The sequence below is a fragment of the Nipponia nippon genome, unplaced genomic scaffold (assembly GCF_047370975.1).
Source record: "Nipponia nippon isolate SJK-2023a ecotype South Korea unplaced genomic scaffold, ASM4737097v1 scaffold_4, whole genome shotgun sequence".
NCBI classification, from domain to species: domain Eukaryota; kingdom Metazoa; phylum Chordata; class Aves; order Pelecaniformes; family Threskiornithidae; genus Nipponia; species Nipponia nippon.
In genome coordinates this window covers 63,914,257-63,937,579 of record NW_028262358.1, presented here as the reverse complement: position 1 = coordinate 63,937,579, position 23,323 = coordinate 63,914,257, and the positions used below count along the sequence as shown (strand labels likewise).

General features: G+C 41.7%; 1 protein-coding gene across 1 annotated transcript in view; it reads right to left on the bottom strand.

The window, feature by feature from the left end:
- Positions 1-20,806, bottom strand: part of LOC148053343 (uncharacterized) — a 71,103-nt gene extending 50,297 nt beyond the window's left edge. The window contains exon 1 of the mRNA XM_087774762.1: positions 20,280-20,806. Within this exon, the coding sequence (XP_087630888.1) occupies positions 20,280-20,348 (69 nt within the window). The 5' untranslated portion in view covers positions 20,349-20,806. The remainder of the gene's footprint in view (positions 1-20,279) is intronic.
- Between the last annotated feature and the right edge of the window lie 2,517 nt (positions 20,807-23,323).

Below are 23,323 nucleotides of genomic sequence, written 5' to 3'. Positions count from 1 at the left end.
AAATGTGACTGTCCTTGGAGAATAGCTTTAAACACCCTTTTCCCAAGCATGGCCTATAGTATTGCTGAAAGGTGCACAGCTTTTTGGTTTTTGTTGTTTTTGTTTTTTTTTAAAGGCTCTTTATTTTCTGACTCTTGTTTGCTCTAGTTTCTTTGTTTGCTTTACTTTCTAAAAACATGATATCCAACAGTGATAATCACTCAGACTAGAAAATTGCCAGATGTGATTAAATGAGATTTGCCAAGTTTCAGGGTTTTTTTCCACTCCTGGCTTTTCCTCTTATGTAATAACAAACAGATACGGCTTTTAATTTCATATGGCTCAGTTGTCAATGGCATCAGTCGACTCAGCACATTTTATACTTTAATCAGGTATTCATAAGCCAGTCCCCATCACTGTAATCATGAGCAATATTTTCCATGAGAGAAACACCAGCCTGCTCTCTGGGGCTGCTACCAATGCAGATGTGGATTTTGCTGGAGTGAAGCAGGTGCTGATGGCACCAGTGGCCATCCTGAGGTGTCCTCCCTGGCATTGGGGGCTCTGGAAAGCCCGGTGCTTCTCAGGACACTGACAAGCTTGGTTGCTGGCTTCCCAGCTGAAGGCTTGACTCTCAAGAGTGCTGAATACCCTGGAAAGAAAAAGGCACCATCTGCAGACACCTAACGTCTTACAGGATTAGGCCCTTTGAGATGCGAGAGTCACTTTACTGCACCCAGTCCCAGTGACTGGTGCAGGCTATTGATTTTAGCAGGATTTAGCAATATAATGTGAAGATACATATTCTGGAGCAGTAAATATTGATGTGAATGAAGGAGGGCATAAGTTTGTAGACAAATTTGATAGGCCATTAGAGTATCTAAAATTGCAAACATTTGCTGAGAACTGAGGGTAAACTGAATGCTGGAATGGCTTAAGGGAAACTGTGGAAATCTGCTTGGAGGTCCAGTGTTATCAGCCAGTTCTCAGTGACACATTGCACCCATCAGCACAACAATATCGCATTTAAACTGACGGCCTGTGCAACCATATGATCTATACGGCAGCATTTTCTTCCTCTGAAACTTTGGACAAGCTTTTTTCCTATTTTTGTGTGGAATTGGAACAAACCACTCTGTGCTCTTGAACTCCTCTGTACTTATATTTCCATTCTTCGTGAATGTTCCCGTTTGCCTCAGTTCATGGGTTTTTATGGCTCTCAGTCAGCTCCTATTTACTCTACATGTTGCATTGCAAAGTCTCTGGATATTCATTTCCCTACCAGACAGTATCAAATGCCTCGACTGTGATCTAGGTCAGCACGTGTGCATGTGTTTTAGTTCTGCCTCCCAGTGATATCAAATGTACTTTTCTGCTTCTCTGGTTGCAGTTCATCCAATCCCTTCTTTCCTTTTCCTAGTGTTATCTAATTGCACCTCGGACCAGGATTTGAATTTTCATCCATTATGTAAACCCTAGGTGGACACGGAGCTCTTGGAATCATCTCCCCACAGCCTTGAGGGTGACTGTCAGGAAACTTATTTAAATTACAATTAGGGAGATTATGGAATGAAAAGCTCCATTGTTCAAACTGTATACAGTCATCTACTTAAATGGAAAGTGGTAAATGAGAGGCAGGCTGATTAATGCCTGGACTGAGATATATCACTACTCTCTAGCTGGCTTTGACATTTAATTTGTCATGTCCCATAGGAAATGCAGCACAGCAAAAGAATCAGTTTGTCAAATCACCTCAAGTTATTTTTTTCCCTCCAGAGCCCTGAGACACATCACTTTGTTGATTAATGATCACATTTTTATTTTAAAAAGGAAAGTGAAGGGCAACTCACTGCTTAGTCATCATTTGCAGCTTTCTCTGCAAGCCAAGAAGCTGCTCGCTAAAAAGCAGGGTGAGGCCAAATAACAGAGCACGTTGTTTCCACCCAGGCCTAGATGAACGTGGCCTGGATTCATGGAGAGTTCAGCCCTCCAAGTGTGCCAGGAGAAAGGTTGCCTGCATGTGAGGGAGATCCGGGGAAGGACGAACCGGCCACAGCTCGGGGCGGAGGGGTGCAGGGAATGATGTTGCTGTTTACAGGAGCCCCAGTACACTTTGGTCATGGCACCAGGTATTGCAAGACGAGGGAACGCAATTCTGGCTGCAACATGACTTGGGAAAGCTGTGCCAGTTCTCTGGGGTTTGGTTTGTCCTCCCATCCTTCTCTTCCTTTGCTGTTTCACCATAAATTCTTTAACAGGTCTTTGCGGAGAGCCTCTACCTTTGTGGTTGCCTGTAAGTGTGACTCTAATAAATACCACAAAGAATAGTACATGAAAGTATATGTGATGGTCTTAACTCGATGCCTTTCATGATCTTCCTGGCATCCAGCAATTGCTGGAATCCTAAGGGCTGGATTAGGGGACTGACCTATCGTAGTTCTGGGTTTTTTTATTTGGAATGTGTAATAATCTTCTCCAGTCTCCATCTGCCTCCAGCTAGATGGACTTACACCATACAGCCATTGGGCAAACTGGTCTGGTGTAAATGTCCATTACTCCACCAAACTCAACACATGGTTCCCCTTCCCCTTCCTCCCATGGAAACCAGTGCACAGGGAGGAGGTCACAGTTGTCCCAGCATGACAGGGGCTGGGGCATGCACCTGAGTCTGAGGGCTGGGAAGTGTTTGTGGCTCCCCCAGACCCAGGTACACCACTGGTACACTCTGAGGATTCCACCTGTTCTGTGACACATCTCTGCTCACGTTCATTGTGTTGTGGTGAGCATCTCAGGGCTTTTGTCATGGTTTTTATGGTCAAGCATTGGAACAGGCTGCCCAGGGAAGTGGTTGAGTCTCCATCCCTGGAGGTATTTAAAGAACGGATAGATACGGTGCTTGAAGACATGGTATAGATGGACTTGGCAGTGATAGGTTGACGGTTGGACTCGATGATCTTAAGGGTCTTTTCCAACCTTGACGATTCTATGATTCTATGATTCTATGGTTCTATTTACACACACACACACTTTTCCGCACCACTTGCCATAACAGCATCTGGCAGAAATCAAAAGGATCTAAGAGGAAGCATAGTAAATGTTTCTATATTTGTTGTTGTCATCAGTTGCAGTGTTAACGCTTGAAGTAAATAAGGCAGATTTTTATGATCTTAAGTGTGAATGACATGTCTCCAGGCCACAGCTGCAAGTCAGCAAAGGCGAGATTCTTAAAAAATATGTCAGCATGTGACTGCAGTCAGGCACCAATCCCAAAAGATGATGGGTACCAAAATGACTTGAGGAATTTGGGATCCTCTAAGCATGTGTTTAAATATTCCTGCTGAACAAGTTTCATCCATGTAAGTCAAGGCATGAAGAGCAGCAGAAAATTTAGGCACACCAGTAATGCCAATAATGAGTGTTAATGAGCATAAAGACAACTGCCTGGCTGATTTTCCTGTTCCATTCAATGCGAAAGCTCTTGCCAACTCAAATGGTGCAGGAGAAAGTCTGTAAAATCTACATCTCACACTGATAGCTAAATTAGCTTTTGCTGTGTCCTCTTATTGACTGGTTGATTTGTTTGAAATGTGGCACCAAAAAATCTAAACAACCGAACAGGCACCACTTAGGGTTTTCCTCTGTTCCTTCCTCCCATCTTGTCCTTGATAACAATTGTTAGCCTCATGGGATTCTTTTCTCTGTGAATAAATAAATAACTGATGTGTTGGAATCAGGTAAGGGCTCTTGGATCAATTGTAAGCACTGATGACACTTGTTTCTACAGGAGATGAGACAATAGATTCATTGTCCACGCTGGTATATAAACACCCTCTCTCTGAGTATTATGTCAAAGAGGAAAACAAAACAAAATGGGGTTTATTGTGTATGTGCAAGTCTAATCTTTCCAGGCTACCAAGTTAAAAATGCTTTTCATCTAGATCAAATAAAAACAACATGAACAATACAACCCCAAATCCTATCCAAGTAGTCTGAGGCTGTTCGCTTGTACCTTCTCTTCTCTATTTTATGCGAGCAAAGCTAATTGTCAGTAAACCTAGGCAACGTTTATTTTAACTCTTGCTCTGATAAACACCACATCCCACATCTATCAGTCAACGCCTCAAAGCAGTCTGCAGGATACTGTGAGCATCTGAGCTGGACACAGGAGCCAGAGAATGCATATTTGGATGTGGATGGGCTGCAAAGGTAGCTGAATGAAAATAAGCCCAAGCAAAACAAAGATATCTCACTGTACTTTTTCTCCCTTAAATATATCCTTCCAGATTTCTGATGCAATAATTATTTTGCATCCTTCGGTAGTCTGGGCTGAAATATCACAGCATTATAAAGCTTTACTGCAGTACAAGAATAATGGCTGCAGTGGCAGAACACAACGGATGACTGGATACAGCACCAAGTCCCATTCAGTAGCCATCCTTAGCTATTCAGTCAAAAGCTTCATACTGTTCAGAGCAGTGAAGCACATTTTGTGTGGCCTAAAATTAATAACTTTCTTATTCCTAATTTGAGCCTGATACTGCACTTCACTAATCTCCTTTTGATTTGGCAGAAGGTGACCTTTGTAATTCGTTATATAATATTGCACACCATCCTAATTTTTTATCGATCTTTAAGGCAGCCAGGACCATTAGATGAGCTGATTTAAGGTGCCCAGTCCTTCTGGCCCTGAAAGACAGACATGCCAAAACATTCACAGAGCTGCGAGACAGAACATATACCTCAGAAAGCTGCGATATTCCTGGAGCAGCTCCAGGTGGGAGATGACAGTGGTTTTTCACAGGCCAGCTCCTCTGCAAGGCAAGGCTGGGCTGGAACCTGGCAGCAGGGACCTCGGCAGCCCACAGGGGCTCACCTGCAGTGTGGCATGGCAGTGCCATGGCAGGGTGGCACAGCCCCGATCAGGACCCCCACTTGAGCACTCAGGAGCTCTGGGGTGGTCCTCTCATCTAGCAGACCTCTGGGTAACACAGACAAGGGAAATGCATGTGTTCATCTGTTCCCAAGTCAAAGGAGACATGTTTGCTCAAAGGCACGTCTTCCAGGAAAATATCCACCATTTCTCTTCCTAGCTTTTTCCAGTGGCCAATTTGCCTTTGCTGTTGAGTTGCTAAGAATATTGTTTGAGAAGAAATAGAAAATCCTGATCACTCAAATTAGCCATTTTTAAATGGCATCCCAGCTGAGATGGTGTGCATAGCAGTGTGTGAGGCACCAATACATTTCAATCAGTATTTAAAAGATTATTTTATTCTGAGCCACACAAGAACTTATGTCTTAAACCACCATCTGCAGTGGAGATTTAAGCTAGGAGAAGGTTTTATAATTCAAGTGTTTTGATAAACTAATCCAGTGCCAAATGTGACAAATTCTTTTAAGATCTTTCATTGATTTTGCATCTTAATTTTTCCCAGCAAGGATGATAAAAATGAACTTATGGGGAGTGGCACCACTTGATACATACTCTGTCACTATAGGAAAACAGACAGTCCTGAATAATTTGAAAAGAAAACATACATCTTCCTGTAGCAATTGCACAGAGTGAAAGTAAAACTCCTTAATACAAGAGACTCTTATGAGGTTAACATTTGTTGGTTAATGATTCAAAACTTTCTGTGCATGATATTCTTTTAGGATATGTAATGAAATCTAGCTCAGTCTATCTGAAAGGTGGACCTAACGTTTATAGCATTTCCTGCTCCCAAAGCTGCAGGCAACATTTATTTATAGTCCCATGAGGAGAAAACTATTATTTTCTAGTTACGTTTCAGTCTACTCTGAAATTTGTTTGAATTTTTATCAAGCTTCCCTTCACTCTGTGGAGATTAGATGTCTCGTCCACTTGAGGAATAGGCCTGAGTCCCCCTTGGAGAGTGGGAAATGACTTAATGCTTCAAAAACAAAACAGCAAACACAAGATGAACTAACAAATGTGAAACCCCATCCCATTGCAATTTCATCACCTATAAAACTGCAGCTGTTTCAATTTCTGAAACCAAGCAATTTCTCCTGCACCTGTCAAACCTGCCTGGCATTTCAATAAATTGTTCCATGTGTTGTTTTTGCTCATGTTTTAACATAGCTTGAGAAATATGGTCTTAAAAAGGGCTAAGTACAGGCAAAAAGTAGAGTTAATCAGAGTAAAGCCACATTTTCAAACTGCCAGTCATAAACAGTCATTCATATGTTTAAAAGAAATAAAAGTTCTTCAGTGAAAAATGTAGTAACAGATGCAAACCAGACACACTCAAGAAATATGAAACAAGGGAGGCTTTCTTTCTGCCGTTTACATTATTTCCCTTCTTAGCTTAGTATTTTTCCAGGGGTACACTCACACACACAAGATACATATTGCCCAGCACTTTTATTTCTCTTGGTCTTCACTTTATTACAAGACGACAGCAATAAAGTTGAAGTGTAAGTCACCAATACTGACTCATCAGCTTGAGGGCTGGAGTCTCCCACATGTGAAGGTTGTTGGTTTTGGGAAAGCTGTGAGTGAAGCAGCTTGTTTTGAGTCTCTTGTTCCACACGCTTGGTTGTGTGTGTGGGTTTTCATTTGCCTAATTCTTGCAAAAAAAAAAATCTGAAGTCATTTCGGGTAAAAGCCATTGGAAGCTAACACATTTTTCCTCTGAGGAAGCCAACATTTTTTGAGGGTTCAAGGCTGATCCGATGACATCAGAGAAAAGTATCTACTGTTGAAAATACCCTGCAGGTAGGAGGATCTACATAGTTTCAGTTTGGCTTGTAAATCATTTTACAGGGCTCCTGCTCACCAATGTAAATTACTGTGTCAAAGAGTAAGTGAAATATAGAAAGAGGTATCACTTTGCTTAAAGAATTGCCTTCATTTAAAGCAAACAGAAATTGAAGAAGAGAAGTAGAGGGAGGAAATGCCTGAGACAGACAAGTTAGCCAGGTTTTTAAATGGACGGAATAGTTTTTCTAGTAATGTGACCATGAAATAAGGGAAATCAGACCACAGCCTAACACTGTGGAGTTGGCCAGTGACTCCTTTGCTAAAGACAACATTTTCAAAAGCAGCAAATGCACCAAACTTGTGGCTCCTTGCAGTCCCTGCAACTCGCTCCACTCACTGGCAGTGTGGAGAGCCTGGGTGCCTGGCACACCTGCCTTCAATTAACCTGCTAGGGCAAGGGGACTGATTTTTAGGTGTCATACTTACACTGGAGAAACCTAACATGGGTGCCTGGATCCCATATTAATGCACAGATCTGCAAAGATGTTTGAGTGCAGAAGCTGCTGGGGTTTTCCAAAGCTCACACAAGTTCCTCCAAGAGCTTCATAAAGCACAGTGCTAGGCTGGACTCTCTAGAAGCCTGCAATGGAGAAGAAGCAATCTCTCCTTTTATCTCTGTATAGGCCTATTCAGTCAACAGGCTACTAAATGGGGAAGGTCCAGGTGGGTTAGACCTTGGAGGGAAAAAAGGGAGAAGTACGATGAACAGAAGAAATTTGGTGAAAAGAAGAAGATTTATTTATATATCTAACTTCTGGAGGACTGCCAGCGTGCTTGGAGCTATACAGAAAGAGAACCTCATCAGGCTTTTCTCATATCTAATTACAGCTCTTTCAGGCTTAGTATATACTGAATAACTGGGGGATGGAATGAAAGATCTCAAAGTAGTTCTGATCTTTTTTCCCTTCAGCATTTCTTAATGAATCTTAAATAGAGAACGAAAGAATTTATATAGTCCAGGCAAGATATCCCAGAGCAGTCACCTTTGCTCCCTCAGTGATGTACTCAGAAGTGCAGCACAAAAGGAGAGCCATAAAAAAATAAAGAAACTTTTGAATCTGAAATGAGACCCGTTCCTCTCACAGGGGGCTGGTGGAGGGTGTACACATGGAAACCGCAGGCTTAGGAAGGAACGGGCACTAATGGACCCTTCTGACAATGTGAATCAAATCCACAGTTTCCTTATCAAAAACATACATCTCCCATCTCCTCCAAGTGCATTGTAACTCCTGATATTATGCAGCAGGGAAATACTGTCAAACTGAAATGCAGGAGCTAAAAGAGAAGTGTCAGGGCCAGGGTAATGAATGGAGACTCTAAGTCCCCTCCTGAGGACTGCGTTGCTTCTTGCCTGTCCATCTCTCCAAGGGGCTTGGTAGTGTCAGAGGCCTTGAGATAAGACATGATTTTGTCTGACATGCTGCATGAAATATTATACCTAAAACAACCACAAAAAAAGGAATTTTAAGAAAGGCTTATACATCCCTTTTTCTGTTAGTCAGGCAGTGACGTAGCAGAGAACTTGTCTGTCCACAGCATCTTGTATGGGAATATGTGCTTGTTCAAATAAAAATAGAGAATGCATATAGAAATGCTTATGGTATGGCATCAAAATTCACCCTGTTTCATGGAGCAGGAAGATAACTGACGATAAAACATGTATGCTGTATGTTAACATGCGTGTACATATATGGTTAGGTCTAGATCTTGTGCCCCTTTGGAAAATTCAGTGAGCTGTTTTTTTGTGTGGAAGTATTTTGGGAAGTGCAGGAAAAAATATTCAAGACTAATTGGGGAAATTCAGTAGAACAGCACTGAGGATGCTAGTCAGTTGCCTTGATGGGACCCAAAAGATGAATCTACACCAAATCTAGCAGACCTGCTCCCGGTCTTCTCATATACTTTGAACTGTAGGTCAGTGCATGAGGGTTTATAATGGTGTCTGTTCTTTTTTAAAAATGACACATGCACAAATGCCACTTTCACTGCACTGTTGTTCTAAAGTGGAGGAAACTCTTGGCCAAGGATGGGTGGAGGAGCAGGTACCTTGCACTCTCTATACAGACTTAGGCAAGTGATGACCAGAGATGCTGCACCTAACATCACCTCAATGCAGCCAAGGACTTGGTTGCAGTGATAACAGGCAGAGGATACATCCAGGTATTGCCTTGGTGCCAGGACAGCAGGAGGGTTTTTCCTGCCCTGCCACACAGGGATGTGTTCTGCCAAAAACATTTGTTTGAGGAGCCTGGTTGTTTCATTTGAAGCAGAGTCAGGAAGAATGAACCAGAATGGGAATAATGAACTTGACAGAGAGGTGACTGTGGAAATGTGAGATATGGATGGATCAAAAGCCCTGTTTTTAGAGAGGCAATAGGAATACTGGCATTGTTTGGTTCTCTGAAAATGCCAAGCCTTTAAAGCAGCACAGACAATGCTGGCTCACCGTGCCTTACTCAATGTGGAAGGGAGTACAGTTACTCCATGTCAGACCTTGTGAGCCTGGTAACCAATGAGCACCTCTGGTTGAAGGCTGCATCTTTAGGATGCACATCCACAGAGCTTCTGAGCATTGAGCAGCATTTATGTTCATCTATTTTATGAGAGTTCAAGATCAGCCCTGACTAGTAGTCCTAAATAAAAAGGCTTGGTTACTAACTAGCTTTGTCTACTGGTTTCCTAGACAAACAAGAAATAAGGCTGAAGTCAGTGATATCACTGTAGAAAGGGACAGGGTGTCTGTGGAGCAAGAGAGATGACAACATGGAGCCAGGATGTAAACCGAACACACAGCATGGGGGCACAGCGGATGTGCTTTTCATCACACCTCCAGTCTGTTGGCATAAGAAGAAAAGGCCACGCTACTGAGCTAAAGATTGCTTTGGTTTGGGGCCCTGGGCCTGAATATGAGCTGAAATACCTGAACAGATCTCTGAAGGTACTTCTGGCAGAGGGATTAGATAATGCTTATAGCTTCCCTCTCTTCCCTCTGCTCCATGCATGCTCTGAACTAGATGGTACTTTGGAATAATTAGTTCTGTATCACAGCTGAGTTTGCTCACCAAAGCCAGTTCAGACCAACATAATCGTACCTGGGCATTTTAGGCACATAAATAGACATATCTTGCTCTTTTCCCAGTTGCCATGCAATAGGGTGAGATCCTGGTTAAATGGACAGGCAGCAAGTTTGATGTAACATGTAAGAGAATGAAGGATTGTGAGTTTAAAAAAATAGGAAAACATTTCAGCATTTCTTCTTGATCACAGTATGTGGGTGATAATCCTAAGCATCTGATCAGAAGATAAAGATTCTGAGGTTTTGACAAATTTTTGTTGATTACATGGACATTTTTCCAATAAGAGATCAGGCCTCGTTTGAGTGAACATATATCCTTGCAGATCACAGAGATATCACTTTATTTGAGGGGCAGAGACGACATTTTGAGCACTGTGCTCTGAATTACTATCACCATAATTGCATTTATTAATAAAATAGTCTACATAACCTTTAGTTTCAAGGATTCTTACAGGTGAACAATAGAAGTCAATTTTACAAGAGTTCAAACAACAAATGAATCAGTTTGTAATCATTAGCTGCAGGTTGTAAGTTCCTAATACTGGGCATTCTCCCAACTACATAGCTTCAGCAACAGCATAGCCGTTAACTTTATTATAGGTTCTTATATCACAAGCTGTCCTCCTCCAACATTACTTTCCATTATCTTCTCTTCAGATGCCTTTTCTTATAGCTCTTCTTTGCGTCACAGCCTAGCAGTTAGCCAGAAAGCTTTTACACAGAGAATTCCCACAGTGATTCTGTTCCCACAGCATAGAGGTTTAGTCCAACACTCCAACCAGAAAAGTCAATGTTACAAAGGCTGTTCTTGTAAGGAGCGCTCCTTTAAGTTGACTTTTTAGGAATGAGGGGTCCAAAGTTTTGCATGAATCAGAGTGTGTCAAATAATGACAAAAAGTGCTTAAAAATGTCATTCATTTTAAAGCAAGAAATTAATTATCATTAATCAAATTCCAACCTACTTACAGTTAAGCTGTTAAAGTTTAACTGTCTTTCATTAGATAAATACAGGGATCTTTTAGGAAAACAGAAGATACTGAAAGAGCTATATATTTTTCACTAATCTGTAATTACTTAAAATGGAAAGAATTTCAAGCCATTTTAGTGACCTATTCTTGGATGAAATTTTTTGCAATAAATCTACACATTTTATTGCTGACCTGCAGTTCAAGCATTTGGCTTAATAACCTTTTTTACTTATTTCTGCTATACACCTGAAGACCTTCAACTGCCCCAGTAAAAAGCATACACAGGAACTGACTGAAGCAAGACAGTCTAGAAATATCTAATAAAAACAGAGCAGGAAATAAAATAGAAGATATCTTTCCCATCTGTAGGTGCAAAAAAACCCAACTCTCAGTCAGCCATATAAAAAATAATTTTGATAGCAACAATATCCAGTGATTTTCACTATATTATTAGTGTTCATGAAGCCCCAACGGAGATTTGAACCTGACTTGTTTAGGCGGTATAGAAACTCTGTCTCTTTTTCTCTACCCCAAAGAGCTTGCAATCTAGACAGGTGGCCAAAGGATGCCTGTTAGGATAGCTGAGATGGCTTCCCAGGGTCAAATACTACATCAGAGTCAGAGTTGCAATGAGAAGTCTGTTCTCCTGATTACTCCTTGAGCACCCAGTATTGGTGCCCCTTAAAAATGCCACCTGAAAAGGTCTCAGCCCACTGGGATGCTGGAAGCATGCTGCTGTGGGTAGGTGAGAGTGGAGCCTTTCCATAATGTGGACCCCAGAAGCATGTTCCAGCCCCATATCACATCTGTAGGCAGCTGGCACTGGGGCAGCAGACGCAGGGTTCCCTTCCTCCTTTTGGGGTAGACTTTGAATGTTTTAAGGAAAGCCCTGATGTGTACTACCTAACTGGCAGTCACTTTCACCACGTGTAGTCCTCCGGATCTTTTCAGAAGACAACTGAACCCCCACTGCAAGCTTTGTACAGTGCACAAATATATACAGCTCAGAAAAGCTCAAGCAAGTACGTTGTTGGCATCTGAACAAGTGGCCCCTTGGCTACTGAGCTGCAGCACCTGACCATGTGCACGTCTCCTCCTTCACTGAAGTTGGGAAGTGAAATAGGTTACCACTGGTGGTGGTACACGTCAAATGAATGTCTGCCCGTCTCTACAGTAAAAAGAGGCAGCCCCCACCCTGTGCACAGCTCACCATTTGTGCTTCTGATGTTATGCAGAAGTTTGCATATTCGGGGGGTTGCCTGTGGGAGACACAAGAGAAGTGAAATAAGCACTGGGTTATGGAGCACAGCAGGCTCCAGTCTCATGCTGTCGCCTCTTCAGCCATTTCTTGATGCATCACAATATGGGAACAGGCTTTGGCCATGCTGGAAGACACTTGTAGTACAAACATAGCCCTTGGTACTCTTGACTTTGCAAGGCAGGCAGAATCTCTGTCATGCTTTTTTTTTCAGTAATTTCTTAATGAGGTGAGTAGACTGGAAATAATTGCTTTTCAAGCTTAACACAGTATCTATCGTCTTCTGGTGCCACTACCATGTGAGCAAGACTGTATCAGGCACTTCTTCTGTGCATTTGAAAAAAAAAAAGCAAAATTATTTTGGTGCCTGTGTCATTAAGCTGCTTAAAACTCCCAAATAACTTCCAGTCACAGCAAACCCTAGCAGATATTTGCTGCTGCTGTTTCAAGAAAAGGAAATACCTTCTTTTTTTTTTTTTTTTTAGTGAGGGAAAGTTACAGTAAGGGTCAGGAAAAAAGATTAACTTCTGCCTCGTATAATAACTTGTCTAACTGACGTAGTTACCTATTTTCTCTTTGTCCACTTACCTATGAAATAGTAATGATTTTTCTACCTCATCAGGATATTTTAAGACTTGGTTAATTGCTTGTAAGCTGATTTGGAAATCTATCAGTGCAGAGTCTTCAATAAACATTAAAATTTATTGCTCTCGGAGCTATTCATTGTTTTCTTACTCTCAATATTTAATCATCTTGCTGTAAAAGCAACTGTTGTAAATAGCAACCACTAACAATTATTTTGTGATAACATGCTATTTAGAAAAAACCTCCTGTGTTATGGATTTGATTTTTCAAGCCTTTTTTGTGGTTTTAGATCTTGCTTGTTTTTCCATTGCTTTAGCATCTCCATTTACATGTTTTTCCGCAGAGATGGTTGCTGTCCTTCCGATTTCTCCTTCTCTACATCAGCTAATTTGTTAGAAGGATATAAGCTTTCCCCTCGCTTTCAGTTCTCTGATTCCTTTCGCCATGGACACAATCCTTGACCTCCCCTGAGCTTGTAACCCTCATCAAAACCATGTCTTTAATTAGTAGATATGGTAACATATACACCGAGTTGCTCCAAATTCTTAGCCCGTCCCAGCCCCTGCAGATCATATTTATCACTCTCCCCATTTGGCGGAGGAACCACATTGATTTTTCAGCAGACACAGCTGTCTGCTTTCTCAGTATCTCAGTTTGCATCACCTCTTCCCGCACAGCCAAGGGTGTCCAAAACCCTTTGCACTGTTCTTCTTGCTGGCACTTTCTTGCCTTACAATGTTTTTCAGACAATTTGGATGTTCAGACTGAGAGTACATGATACTGAGGCTGCTGAGCTGAGTTATGGTAGCAGTGACATCATTGTGTTCAGGATAGGATTGCTCTAAGAATTTAACTCCAGACTCTGTGGCCTTTAAAACAGTGTTAATATGCACTTGGCAGAAGACTCAGAGATCTCATGGCTGGCCCTTCCCCAAACAGAAGCCATGCTCAGCTCTGAAGGCATGTAATGAAGAGAGACCAAAGCACTATTCAGGCTCAAGCAATATCTAATCTGATCTTAAAAGGAATGAGCCAGAGCAGGCTCTCAAAGGAACCTCCCCTCACATTGCTCTTTCATTAGTGATGGTGGATAACAAGGACCTGAAAGTGGTAGAACAGCTGTGAGTGGGTCTGGAAAAATCCAGTCAGATTCTGAAATTAAAAAAAAAAGAGGAAAAAAGAAGTCTGCTTCTCAGAAGGATTGAGCTGAGATAAAAGGTAAATCTTAAGATGAATTCTGTGGTGTGCGTTTTCCAGGAGGACAGTGATGTACAGCATGGGAGAAAAAACCTTATGGGACTATGTGTACAGAAACAAAACTTACCACATCTGAAGAGAAAGCAAATTTTAAAGAGTTCAATAGAAAATGAGATAACATGCAACATGCATTTACCAGTATGCCAAACTTGCCTGATGTCTTCCTTTGATGAGGCAAATGTGGATAATCTAATCCATATAGTCTTCAGTAACTCAGTAAGACGGCGGTAACACAGGGGAATCAATTAGTTAAAATGGAAAATAAGAGTACTCTTACAAAAATAATTATGAGAGAACGGAACAAGCTAAGAGTGTATTGACAAGAGGAAGATTTTGTTATCAAACCAACTGGAGCTGGGTTTGATACAGAACCTAGCCTTGTGCTCAGAAAATTTGCCAGCGACACGCAGGAGACCTGCTCAGCAAAAGAGGACCAGAGTGGGAGAGGAGTGGGATGGAGGTTAGAAATGTGAAGTGGACTCCATGAGAAAGAACAGCAAAAGAGGAATATGTGGATGCTTTGGTAACCCCAAAGAGATCTCCAGGCCAGCAAATGTGACAGCTGCCTTTGTCTGCTAGGGTGACTGGGGAATGGAAAGTCTGTCCTGAAGGAAGAGTCTAAAAGAAGTTGGCTTATTTAGCCTAGCCAAATACAGCTGAGAGAAGAAATGACTGCCCTCTATAAATACACCAGTGGTTGTACATATGAGGGAAGGGCAAGAGCTATTTAAGTTGTTGCTTTATGTTGGTACAAGAGCAAATGGGAATAAATTGGTCATGTGTAAAATTAGACTGAAAATGAGAGGAGGATTTCTAAATTTTCAAGCAGGGTGATTTTCCCAAAAGCGAAAGAGACCTGGGCAATTTCAAGCAGCAGCTTGACAAATTTGTGGTAGGAGTTATGAGGCATATTTAGGAAAAGAGATCAAGCTTAAAGAGTCTGAACATGCCTTCTAGTCTTACATTTTTATGAAAGAGGAAGGAAAAGGTTAGGGAAGGGAGAAAGTAATATGAAGACTTTCGTCTCTCTTGTTCTTTTTTGTTTCTTTCCTTTTCTCTCATTCTGCCATCATTCCTTCATTCTTCCTTATTTATTTTCTTTTTTATTCATTTTATTCCAAGCTCTTATACTTAAGTTTTAACAAAAATCTCATATTTTAGGTTTGCACAAGGGACTCACAGATGTTTTCTTGTCTAGATGTTGCCAGTTTTGCCTTGTGAATCTTTTTCTGTATGCTAGCTGAGAAGCAAAATATTAGCAGTGATCCCAACGCAAAGCACACCTTGGTTTAATGGGAAGAGAGAGGAAAGCAAAGTTCTTTATGGAAAACCAATACTTGGGCCTTACACAGTTTCTGATCAGCTCTTATATTTCATCCCTTGTGTTTAATTAATAGGCTTTTTTGGAAAGGGATTGATAGATGGAAGGTGAGAAAATTATTGGGCTGCTCAATGAGTGTCCATCACATATTTGAAGCCCGACTGAGATGTAGGGCCACCATCATGTTAGTTACATTAAAGCCCCATGGCAGCTGTGGTCTGCAACACTCAAGTTATAGTCTAATAAAGTCATTTGGGGTTGTGCCAGGCAACACTGAGTGGTTACAGCTTTGGCTGATGCCAAGAAGAACCACTGGTACTCAACACCTCTCCACCCAGAAGAAGTGGGATGGGAAAGAAGTCTCTACTGCAGCAGAACCCTGTCTCGCTTGCAGTCAGCCAGGATCCCTGTCTCTGGAAATCAACTTCAAAATTTATGTACTTTTGTGACATTGGCCCAAGCAGCTAAGAAAAGCAGCAGTCATCCCATATAAAGCTGGCATTTTCCTAAGGTACAGTCAGCTTTGGCTCTCACTTATTTTCTTCTAGGTAAGCTCCCAATTACCCTAAAAAAAGTAACTCGAGTCCTGAAATGGACTTCTATAACTGTAAAAGTGGGATAGCAGAGAGCAACCCCGCCGCAGCACAATATACCAGAGGGAACATAATCTGTAGGACGTCAGCTGGAAGTACTGATTTCAAGGGCTTTCTGTATCACTAAATTACTGTAATCCTAAAAATGATATTCAGGTAATTCTGCAGTCCCCTCAGCTGCTCATTGCCTTGAGCTCTAATGCAGGCTGACCTGTCATCTTCATGCATGATGATGTTTATGAGTTAGCCTCTTCAGCTTGTATGTGGAGAAAGCTGCTGGTGTGTAGTGCCATAAAACATCAACCTAGAAAGGAGAAGGGCATGGTTTCCACAAACTACATATTTGGAAAAACTGCGTAGAAACAAAGATAGGGATTTTCTCCTCCTCCTTGCGCATTCACTTTAGCTTGACCTAAATTGCTAATTAATGTAAATTTTCTCAGTGAAAAAAGGATTATGGATATTCTTCCCCTTATCAGGTTTCAGACTAGCAAATCCTTAATCCTTGCAATAAACTTCCTCTCTAAGACATGCCCTGTTTCTTTTTTTTTCCTTTTATGGAAGACAGCTATTTCCTTTTCCATTTATCAGTCACTTATCATCTTCACATTCTGAATAAATTTGTATTTGGTTTTGGTCCAGACCTAAGAGAATAATGAATTTCCATGTTCACTGAGGTTACCATATCATCAGCCAGTGTTTAAGTGGCACAGGCAGTTCATCATTTGTCCTGCTTTAAACATGTTGGTTGTATTGTGTTGTATGACATGGTATGTTACTTCAAGATGAGGGAGGTCATATATTGCAAAATGTTATCCGGAAGTCTTTATAAGGGATGCATATGCAGCAGAAGGCGGCAGTGCAAATACCACAAACCCCCACTTCCCAAAACCATCTGGCAGGGATGGCAGTAGGTGGCAATGAAAGGCCCCTCTGCCCTGGGATATCCTGGTGGCTGAACAGCAATAGCATATTTGCAGGTTTACCACATTCAGTGATCTTTTGAAGCAGTACCATCCTGTTCAGCTCTGAAGGATGAGACCTGTGAGCTCCTCACAACAGAAGCATGTGACTTCTGTCGATTAACAAAACCTTTTAATTGAACTTTGGGAAAGTCAAAATACTGATAGGGTATGAAAAAGAGAGACTTCCCAGCCATTTGTAGCCAAACCAAGTCAATGGGCTATAAATCAAGTTAATTGTTATCCAGTATGCAACATCAGTGGACAGGGAAAGGGATGGTAACAAAAATGAAGATTATGTGAACAACGGTTTTTATCATTTATCTTCATTGGAGTAACTTCAGATTCCCTCCTTGTGCCTATATATGTCCCATCTTCTTCTCTCTCCTTCTCTTTTTAGATTTGTGTCATCATTAATTAGAAAACAATATTTAATTTTTAAAATATCATCCTGATCCTAGGCTCAAGTAGTTGTTACACCTCTTGCAACGAAAAAAGACAGGCATTGTAAATCATTTGGTTTTCTTCCAAACTGCGCAGGTTTTAAGTGGCTGAAGGCCCTATCTCTTTGTTCCAAACCTGCCAGCAGTAAGCGCCACAGGGTATTCTGCAAAACCAATAGTTTCTATTTTCTCTTTTATTTGAATTAAGCGTGCTGCCTTTTAATTTCTGCCTTTCCTTCCTGTTCTCTGACCTCTGGACGTGATTAGCCCATACCCTGAATCATCTGACACAGCAGGCATCATCCCAGAGGGTCAGTGCTTTGTCACCAGAGAATAAGCCAGGCTTCAAAAAAATCTGGTCCTCAAATTCAAGTCAATGTTTGAATGCACTTTCAGCCTAGCCTAAATCCACAGAGCTCTGCCAGTCCTTTCTGCACTCTTGGCCAGAGCAACAGAGAGGACTGCAATTTAGTGAAAACATAAGGCTCAATGGAAAATGAAAACAATGAAGATACATCTGGTACTTTCTTCCAAAAAAATCTAACTAACTGAGTTGGAAAAAATAGTAGCATTTCCTGAAATTTGGGGTGTTCTAATCTAGATTGATATGGAGTTTTTAGAATTAGACTTGAAAAGCACCTGTGCTAGAAATGTGAGCTCTTTGAGGAGACAGACACGGTGATTTTAAACTGGAGAGATCAGAGTCCCATCCCTTAGTTCATAATAGACCCTTTTGGTGATCTGGGAGAAGCCTACGCAGTACCCAGACAACAAATCTCCTTCTCTGGGTTTCAGTCACCGGTCAGTAAAGTGGGGACAGCAATACCTCACCCTGCAGTCAGGTCTGCTAGGTTCTGCAGGGTAAGACCTGCCTCTCACTGTGAATGTAGGATGCATCCAGTAGGTTGCTGGTGTTGGTTATGGTGTGCTGGTGCTGTGGTGATGCAAACAGTCAAACAATATCACACGCTAGACTCAAATCAAGAAACCTAGCAGCTATGCTTTTGTACGCACAGGATTTTGGTGGCTGTTCAATCGGAGTGTCCGGAGCATTCATAGGGAACCAAATTGACTGTCTTTAACCATCTTTCCCTGTTCTCCCAGTAGTTAAATGCAGCATGTCACCAGTCCAGCAAATACAAGATACATTGCTAAGAGCCAGCAACACATTATGAACATGTAGCTTTTCTTGTTTGTACATGTTTCAAGCACTGACGTAGGAACAATGTGGTTAATGTTTGAATGCAGAGGATTTTCTGGGAGGAAGATAATGGGGGTAAGAGAAACATCAACGAACACATATATCTATTGACAGAAATGTATAAGGAGGGAATTTCCTTCCTTTGTGTCTCTAAATTGGTTTTACTGATTTCATCTGTCTTCATCACAATAGCAAAAAGGCAACATCTGATAAAATGAAAACCCTCAGAAACTAAAAATGGCTATTTGTCCTGATCCACTGTCCAGGACTGTATCACTATGCCAGTTTCTTCAAATACAACTACAATTAACAATCTTTTCCAATGACAAACTGACGGATCACCAGTATAGCTCTGAAAAAAACCCAGATTTCCCTGCTTCTAGAACAAAATGATGTAAAGGCTTCCAGTGATAACTTGTCTTAGCTCTAAACAGAGATAGAAGACAATTGCCAATAACTAACCTCATATAGGAACTGCAAGCTATTTTGTTTCCTCTTTAAGAATACAATTATGTTAAAACCTTTGAGCAATTTTGAAAAACAGATACACCTTTCTGGTGAGCTGAATATCAAACATACATTTTTATGGGCTGAGTTTACGTGTTGTTTGGGCTATCTATCTGAGGCTTCCACAAACCACCTTGGAAACAACAAATGTCAGCAAACACTGCACTTTTTTCCTCTGAGTGACCCTGCTAGTATTTTGCAGGTCTGCCCTTAAATCTGGCATCTTGGTGCCCAAAAGAGGTTGACCCTGGCTTTCAAATTAGTAGCTGGTGTAGGCTTCACTTTCTTTGCCTGAAGGGTTAAATGGACTGACCATATTCTTGGCATAACGAACAGAGAGAATGAATGGGGATGAATGAATGAATGAACAAGTGAATGGAGCAGCTTATCTGCTCCTACTCCAGTCTGCTTAAAGAGAGGGTTGTCGTTTTAATCATTCAGGAAGTCATTTCCATAGGGGAGTCCCTGCTACCAATCTCTTTCCGATCCTTTGCTTCTCCTGTCTGGGTCTACCCAGACATAATCAGAATACCGGTCCTGCTGCCACATGGAAATGACTTTGTTGCTCAAGTTAAATAGAGAGTGTGCAGCACCGTCACTATAAAAAAGTCAAAGGAACAGAAAAGACTTAACTAAAGTGATGAGGTAGAGCATTACACTTACATTTCCTTAAGGAAATCAGCAGTCAAATATAATACATAGCAGATCTTTTCTAAATCATGACATAGCTGCCTAGGTTAAAGAATACAAAAGAAAACCAAATCCAGGTGTACCTCAGTTTTTTATTCTTTTCTCCTGCATTAATTGTGATTACAGGCAAATTACAAGCTGTGAAATATTTTGTTGAGCTCACAAATGCCTCTTTGTTCTCTTTTTTCTCCCTCTGCTAGATGATGAATGGAGGTGGGTAATGCTGTACTTCAGGCAAGTGAACGAAAGGTGTGGAGGGAGTCATACCCCTAGGTGGATGTGGAGGAGGCAGTCAGAGACAAGCTGCAACAACCCTGCACTCTGCTTTGGAGTGCATTATCCCAGTCTGAATAGCTGGTTGTATTGCATCAAGCCCTGTGGTCAGCCGTGATCGAGATATCCATTCCACAGCACAGACTGCTGATGTAATGCCTTTCGGTCCCCCTGTCCCTGTCCCCCCTCCCCAGCTCCCCTTCACCTACGGTGCTGTTGCCCTTGGTGTTCAGTAGAACTGCCCATGCCACGGGCTTGTTACAGCAGGAGACTGGTATTAAAACACCTTCCTTCTTCAATGACTTTCTCTCTACTCTAGCACATTAACAAATACAGCAACAACAAAAAAAGAAAGTGAAAAGAAAGAATTAAAGGAAAATCTTACCCTCTTTTTAAAAAATTGAAAGGCTGAGCACTTCTTGACTGGAAATCCATTCATGTCTTTGTTGACCATTTTCCACAGTGAAGGGTGCACAGTGATAGATCCAGTGTGGCACTTGCTTAGTGCATCTGTTTTCCTCTGTATCCCTTCAGTTAATGAAGACAGAGCAGGACGGGAGACTCACCAGCATGGCTCGGGCAGCGGTCCTTTACACATTCATCCTGCTGCACCAGCTACTGCAGCAGCAGCAGCAAGCAGCAGCCTTTTCCAGCTTTCAGATGCAGCAGGCTATTAGCTTCTTATAAACGTCCCCTAAATACACACACTCCTATAAAACCCTGTGACAGCTTTCAGATCACAGGCAGCAGATCTCAGGCTAAGTGGGTCTCACATAAACCCAGGTCTTTCCATCCTGTGGGTGCTACTAGTACCTCACGCTATATAAGCAGCGAGGCTACTGTGCTCAATTTGCTATTCTTCTTCTTCAGGTGGTGTGATTCACTGCTGTTTGAGATGAGAGCCGGTTTTGATTGTGCAAATTCCAGTGAGAGCTGCAGTTCAGCAACAGCACAGAGAGAGAGAGAGAGAGAGAGAGATGCACAGGCAGAGCAGCCGAACACAAATAACCATACAAAGGATAGGAGGAAGGCTCAGGGAAAGAAGTGCTGAAAGGCAATGTGTTTCCCTTGGGAGAGTGACAGAGATAGGTCTCGTTTTATATGCGGACAGTCTTCGAGTAAAAAGAAAAGAGACAAAGGTCAATTAAAAAAATGTTTTTTTATGTTGCTCTCCTTGCAACGATTTAGACAGTGGTACTTTGGATAAAAGCCCATCCGATGATCAATGCAACACTGGGTTATGTGACAGGACATGTTGCAGACAGGGAAGCACTGGAGCTTCGTTGTGAAGTTCAATGAGCTTAAAGGAAACCAGCGGTTCCTAATAATGTACATTTACCACATGTGATGCAGATAAATGCAAAGCAAGCAGACACAGACAAATTTGTTCAGATATTTCCCCCTTTTTTCCCCCTAGAAACATAGATATATAGCTTTCAAAACCAGAAGGACTATTTCATTACAGAAAAATAGGGCTGAAAGGGAGCTTGAAAGGACACCTTCTCTAACCTCCTTTTTATTAAATTCTGTTGAGTTAAATTTCACCAAGCCCAGTGAATCCAATAACATGTGTTTAACTAAACTGTAAAATATCTTTTAATTAAGCTATATTTTCCAGCAAGGTCTGGAAAATAAAATAGAGACTTCATCACTTCCTCTCATCCTATGTTCCAGGTTAATAAACCTCAGTTTCAAGAAACGACCTTATTTCTCATATTGATCTGGCTTCTGGTTCTAGCCATAGTTTCCCATCCAGCCTTTCTCTATGAGATTGGTCAGCCCTGAATACAAAGAATTTTCCCCCATTTGAGGATACTGGTCTATTGTAAATCAGTTACTTTTCAAGCATCTCTATGGTTAGGTAAATAGACTGAGCATTTCACATTTTTCAGTGGAAGCCATTTTCACTAGCCCCTGAAGACATTCTATCACTCTTCCCTGCCCCTTTCATCCCTTTTTTTGAAGATCCTTGAAAAATAAGAACACCTAAGTTGTATATCCTACCCCAGCACAGTTTTATCTTTATTGCATGTGGAGGTGAAACTATGAACTTACACCTATCACTATGGCTATTCCCCAGAGAATCCCACTGGTCTTCTGACCTGTGCGCCTCACTGAGACCCCATGTTGAGGCACTTGTAGGCTATGACCTTTTTTCAAGCCAGTAACATGTATTTCCCCACTTTGTACCTCTAGCCCTTATTAACTGTTTGTAAACAATTTAATTGGGCTGCACTCATCTTAGACTTGGAATTTTTTAAGGAAACAATTAGCTTAGCAAGTGTCATGTCATTAATTCAAAAACTCCTTTCCTTTATTCCTTTCCTTTCCTTTCCTTTCCTTTCCTTTCCTTTCCTTTCCTTTCCTTTCCTTTCCTTTCCTTTCCTTTCCTTTCCTTTCCTTTCCTTTCCTTTCCTTTCCTTTCCTTTCCTTTCCTTTCCTTTCCTTTCCTTTCCTTTCCTTTCCTTTCCTTTCCTTTCCTTTCCTTTCCTTTCCTTTCCTTTCCTTTCCTTTCCTTTCCTTTCCTTTCCTTTCCTTTCCTTTCCTTTCCTTTTTCCTGCCCTGCCCTGCCCTGCCCTGTCTTATTCCATCCTTTTCCTGTCTTCCTCCTTTATCTTTAATTGCAGCAGTTGCAGGTATTACAATAACACTTTGATAGAGAAATATTTCTTGGGTCCAGGATGAAAATTCTGGTCAAAATTGCAGGGGGAAGGTACAGCCCCATCCCGGGTCAGAAATCAGAATACTCCCTTGGGAAGCTGCAAGTTCAAGGCCCAAGCCTCACAAAAGACATAATTTTGAGTTTAGGTGTTCTTACAGGACTGTCCAAAGCAGTGGGCTGAAGAGCCAATATCTCATCTGAATTGTTCCACTTTGTATAGCTAATTGTCACTGGAGCAAGGAGAGAGGGAATTTTCTGCTCTACCCCTCTGTCTGGAGCTAATGGATTTCACCAAGGAGCAACTGAGCCCAGCCTCTGAAAAGTGATCAGCAATTCAGAGTGCCCAGCTAGAGGCATGTTGAAGGGATTTTCGGAAAATCTGGAATTCTCAACATGCCTCAGCCAGGCCTCCTCGAACCGAGGACCCCAGCCCTCCACCCTGCAGCCCATCCCTCAGTCTCCAGCCATTTGGGAAAAAATCTCTCATAATCCTCTCCTGCACTTTAGAGCTGTGAGACCTATATTCTGGTGCTTATAGATAGAGAAGTAGATAACGGTGAGTGTCCAATTTTTACCAGTGGCATCTCCCAGTACTCTATGCTGAGCACCACGTGCTTTGTTGGCTAATCTGATATGCCAGGCAACTATTGTTGAAAAATGGCTTTCACTTAGGCAAGCCAGGCAGCTTGCCGTGCATGTATGTTTATTTTTGAGATCTTTGATCTAGTCAGCCACAGCTTTGATCTGTCTCTCAGCCTCAGATATTT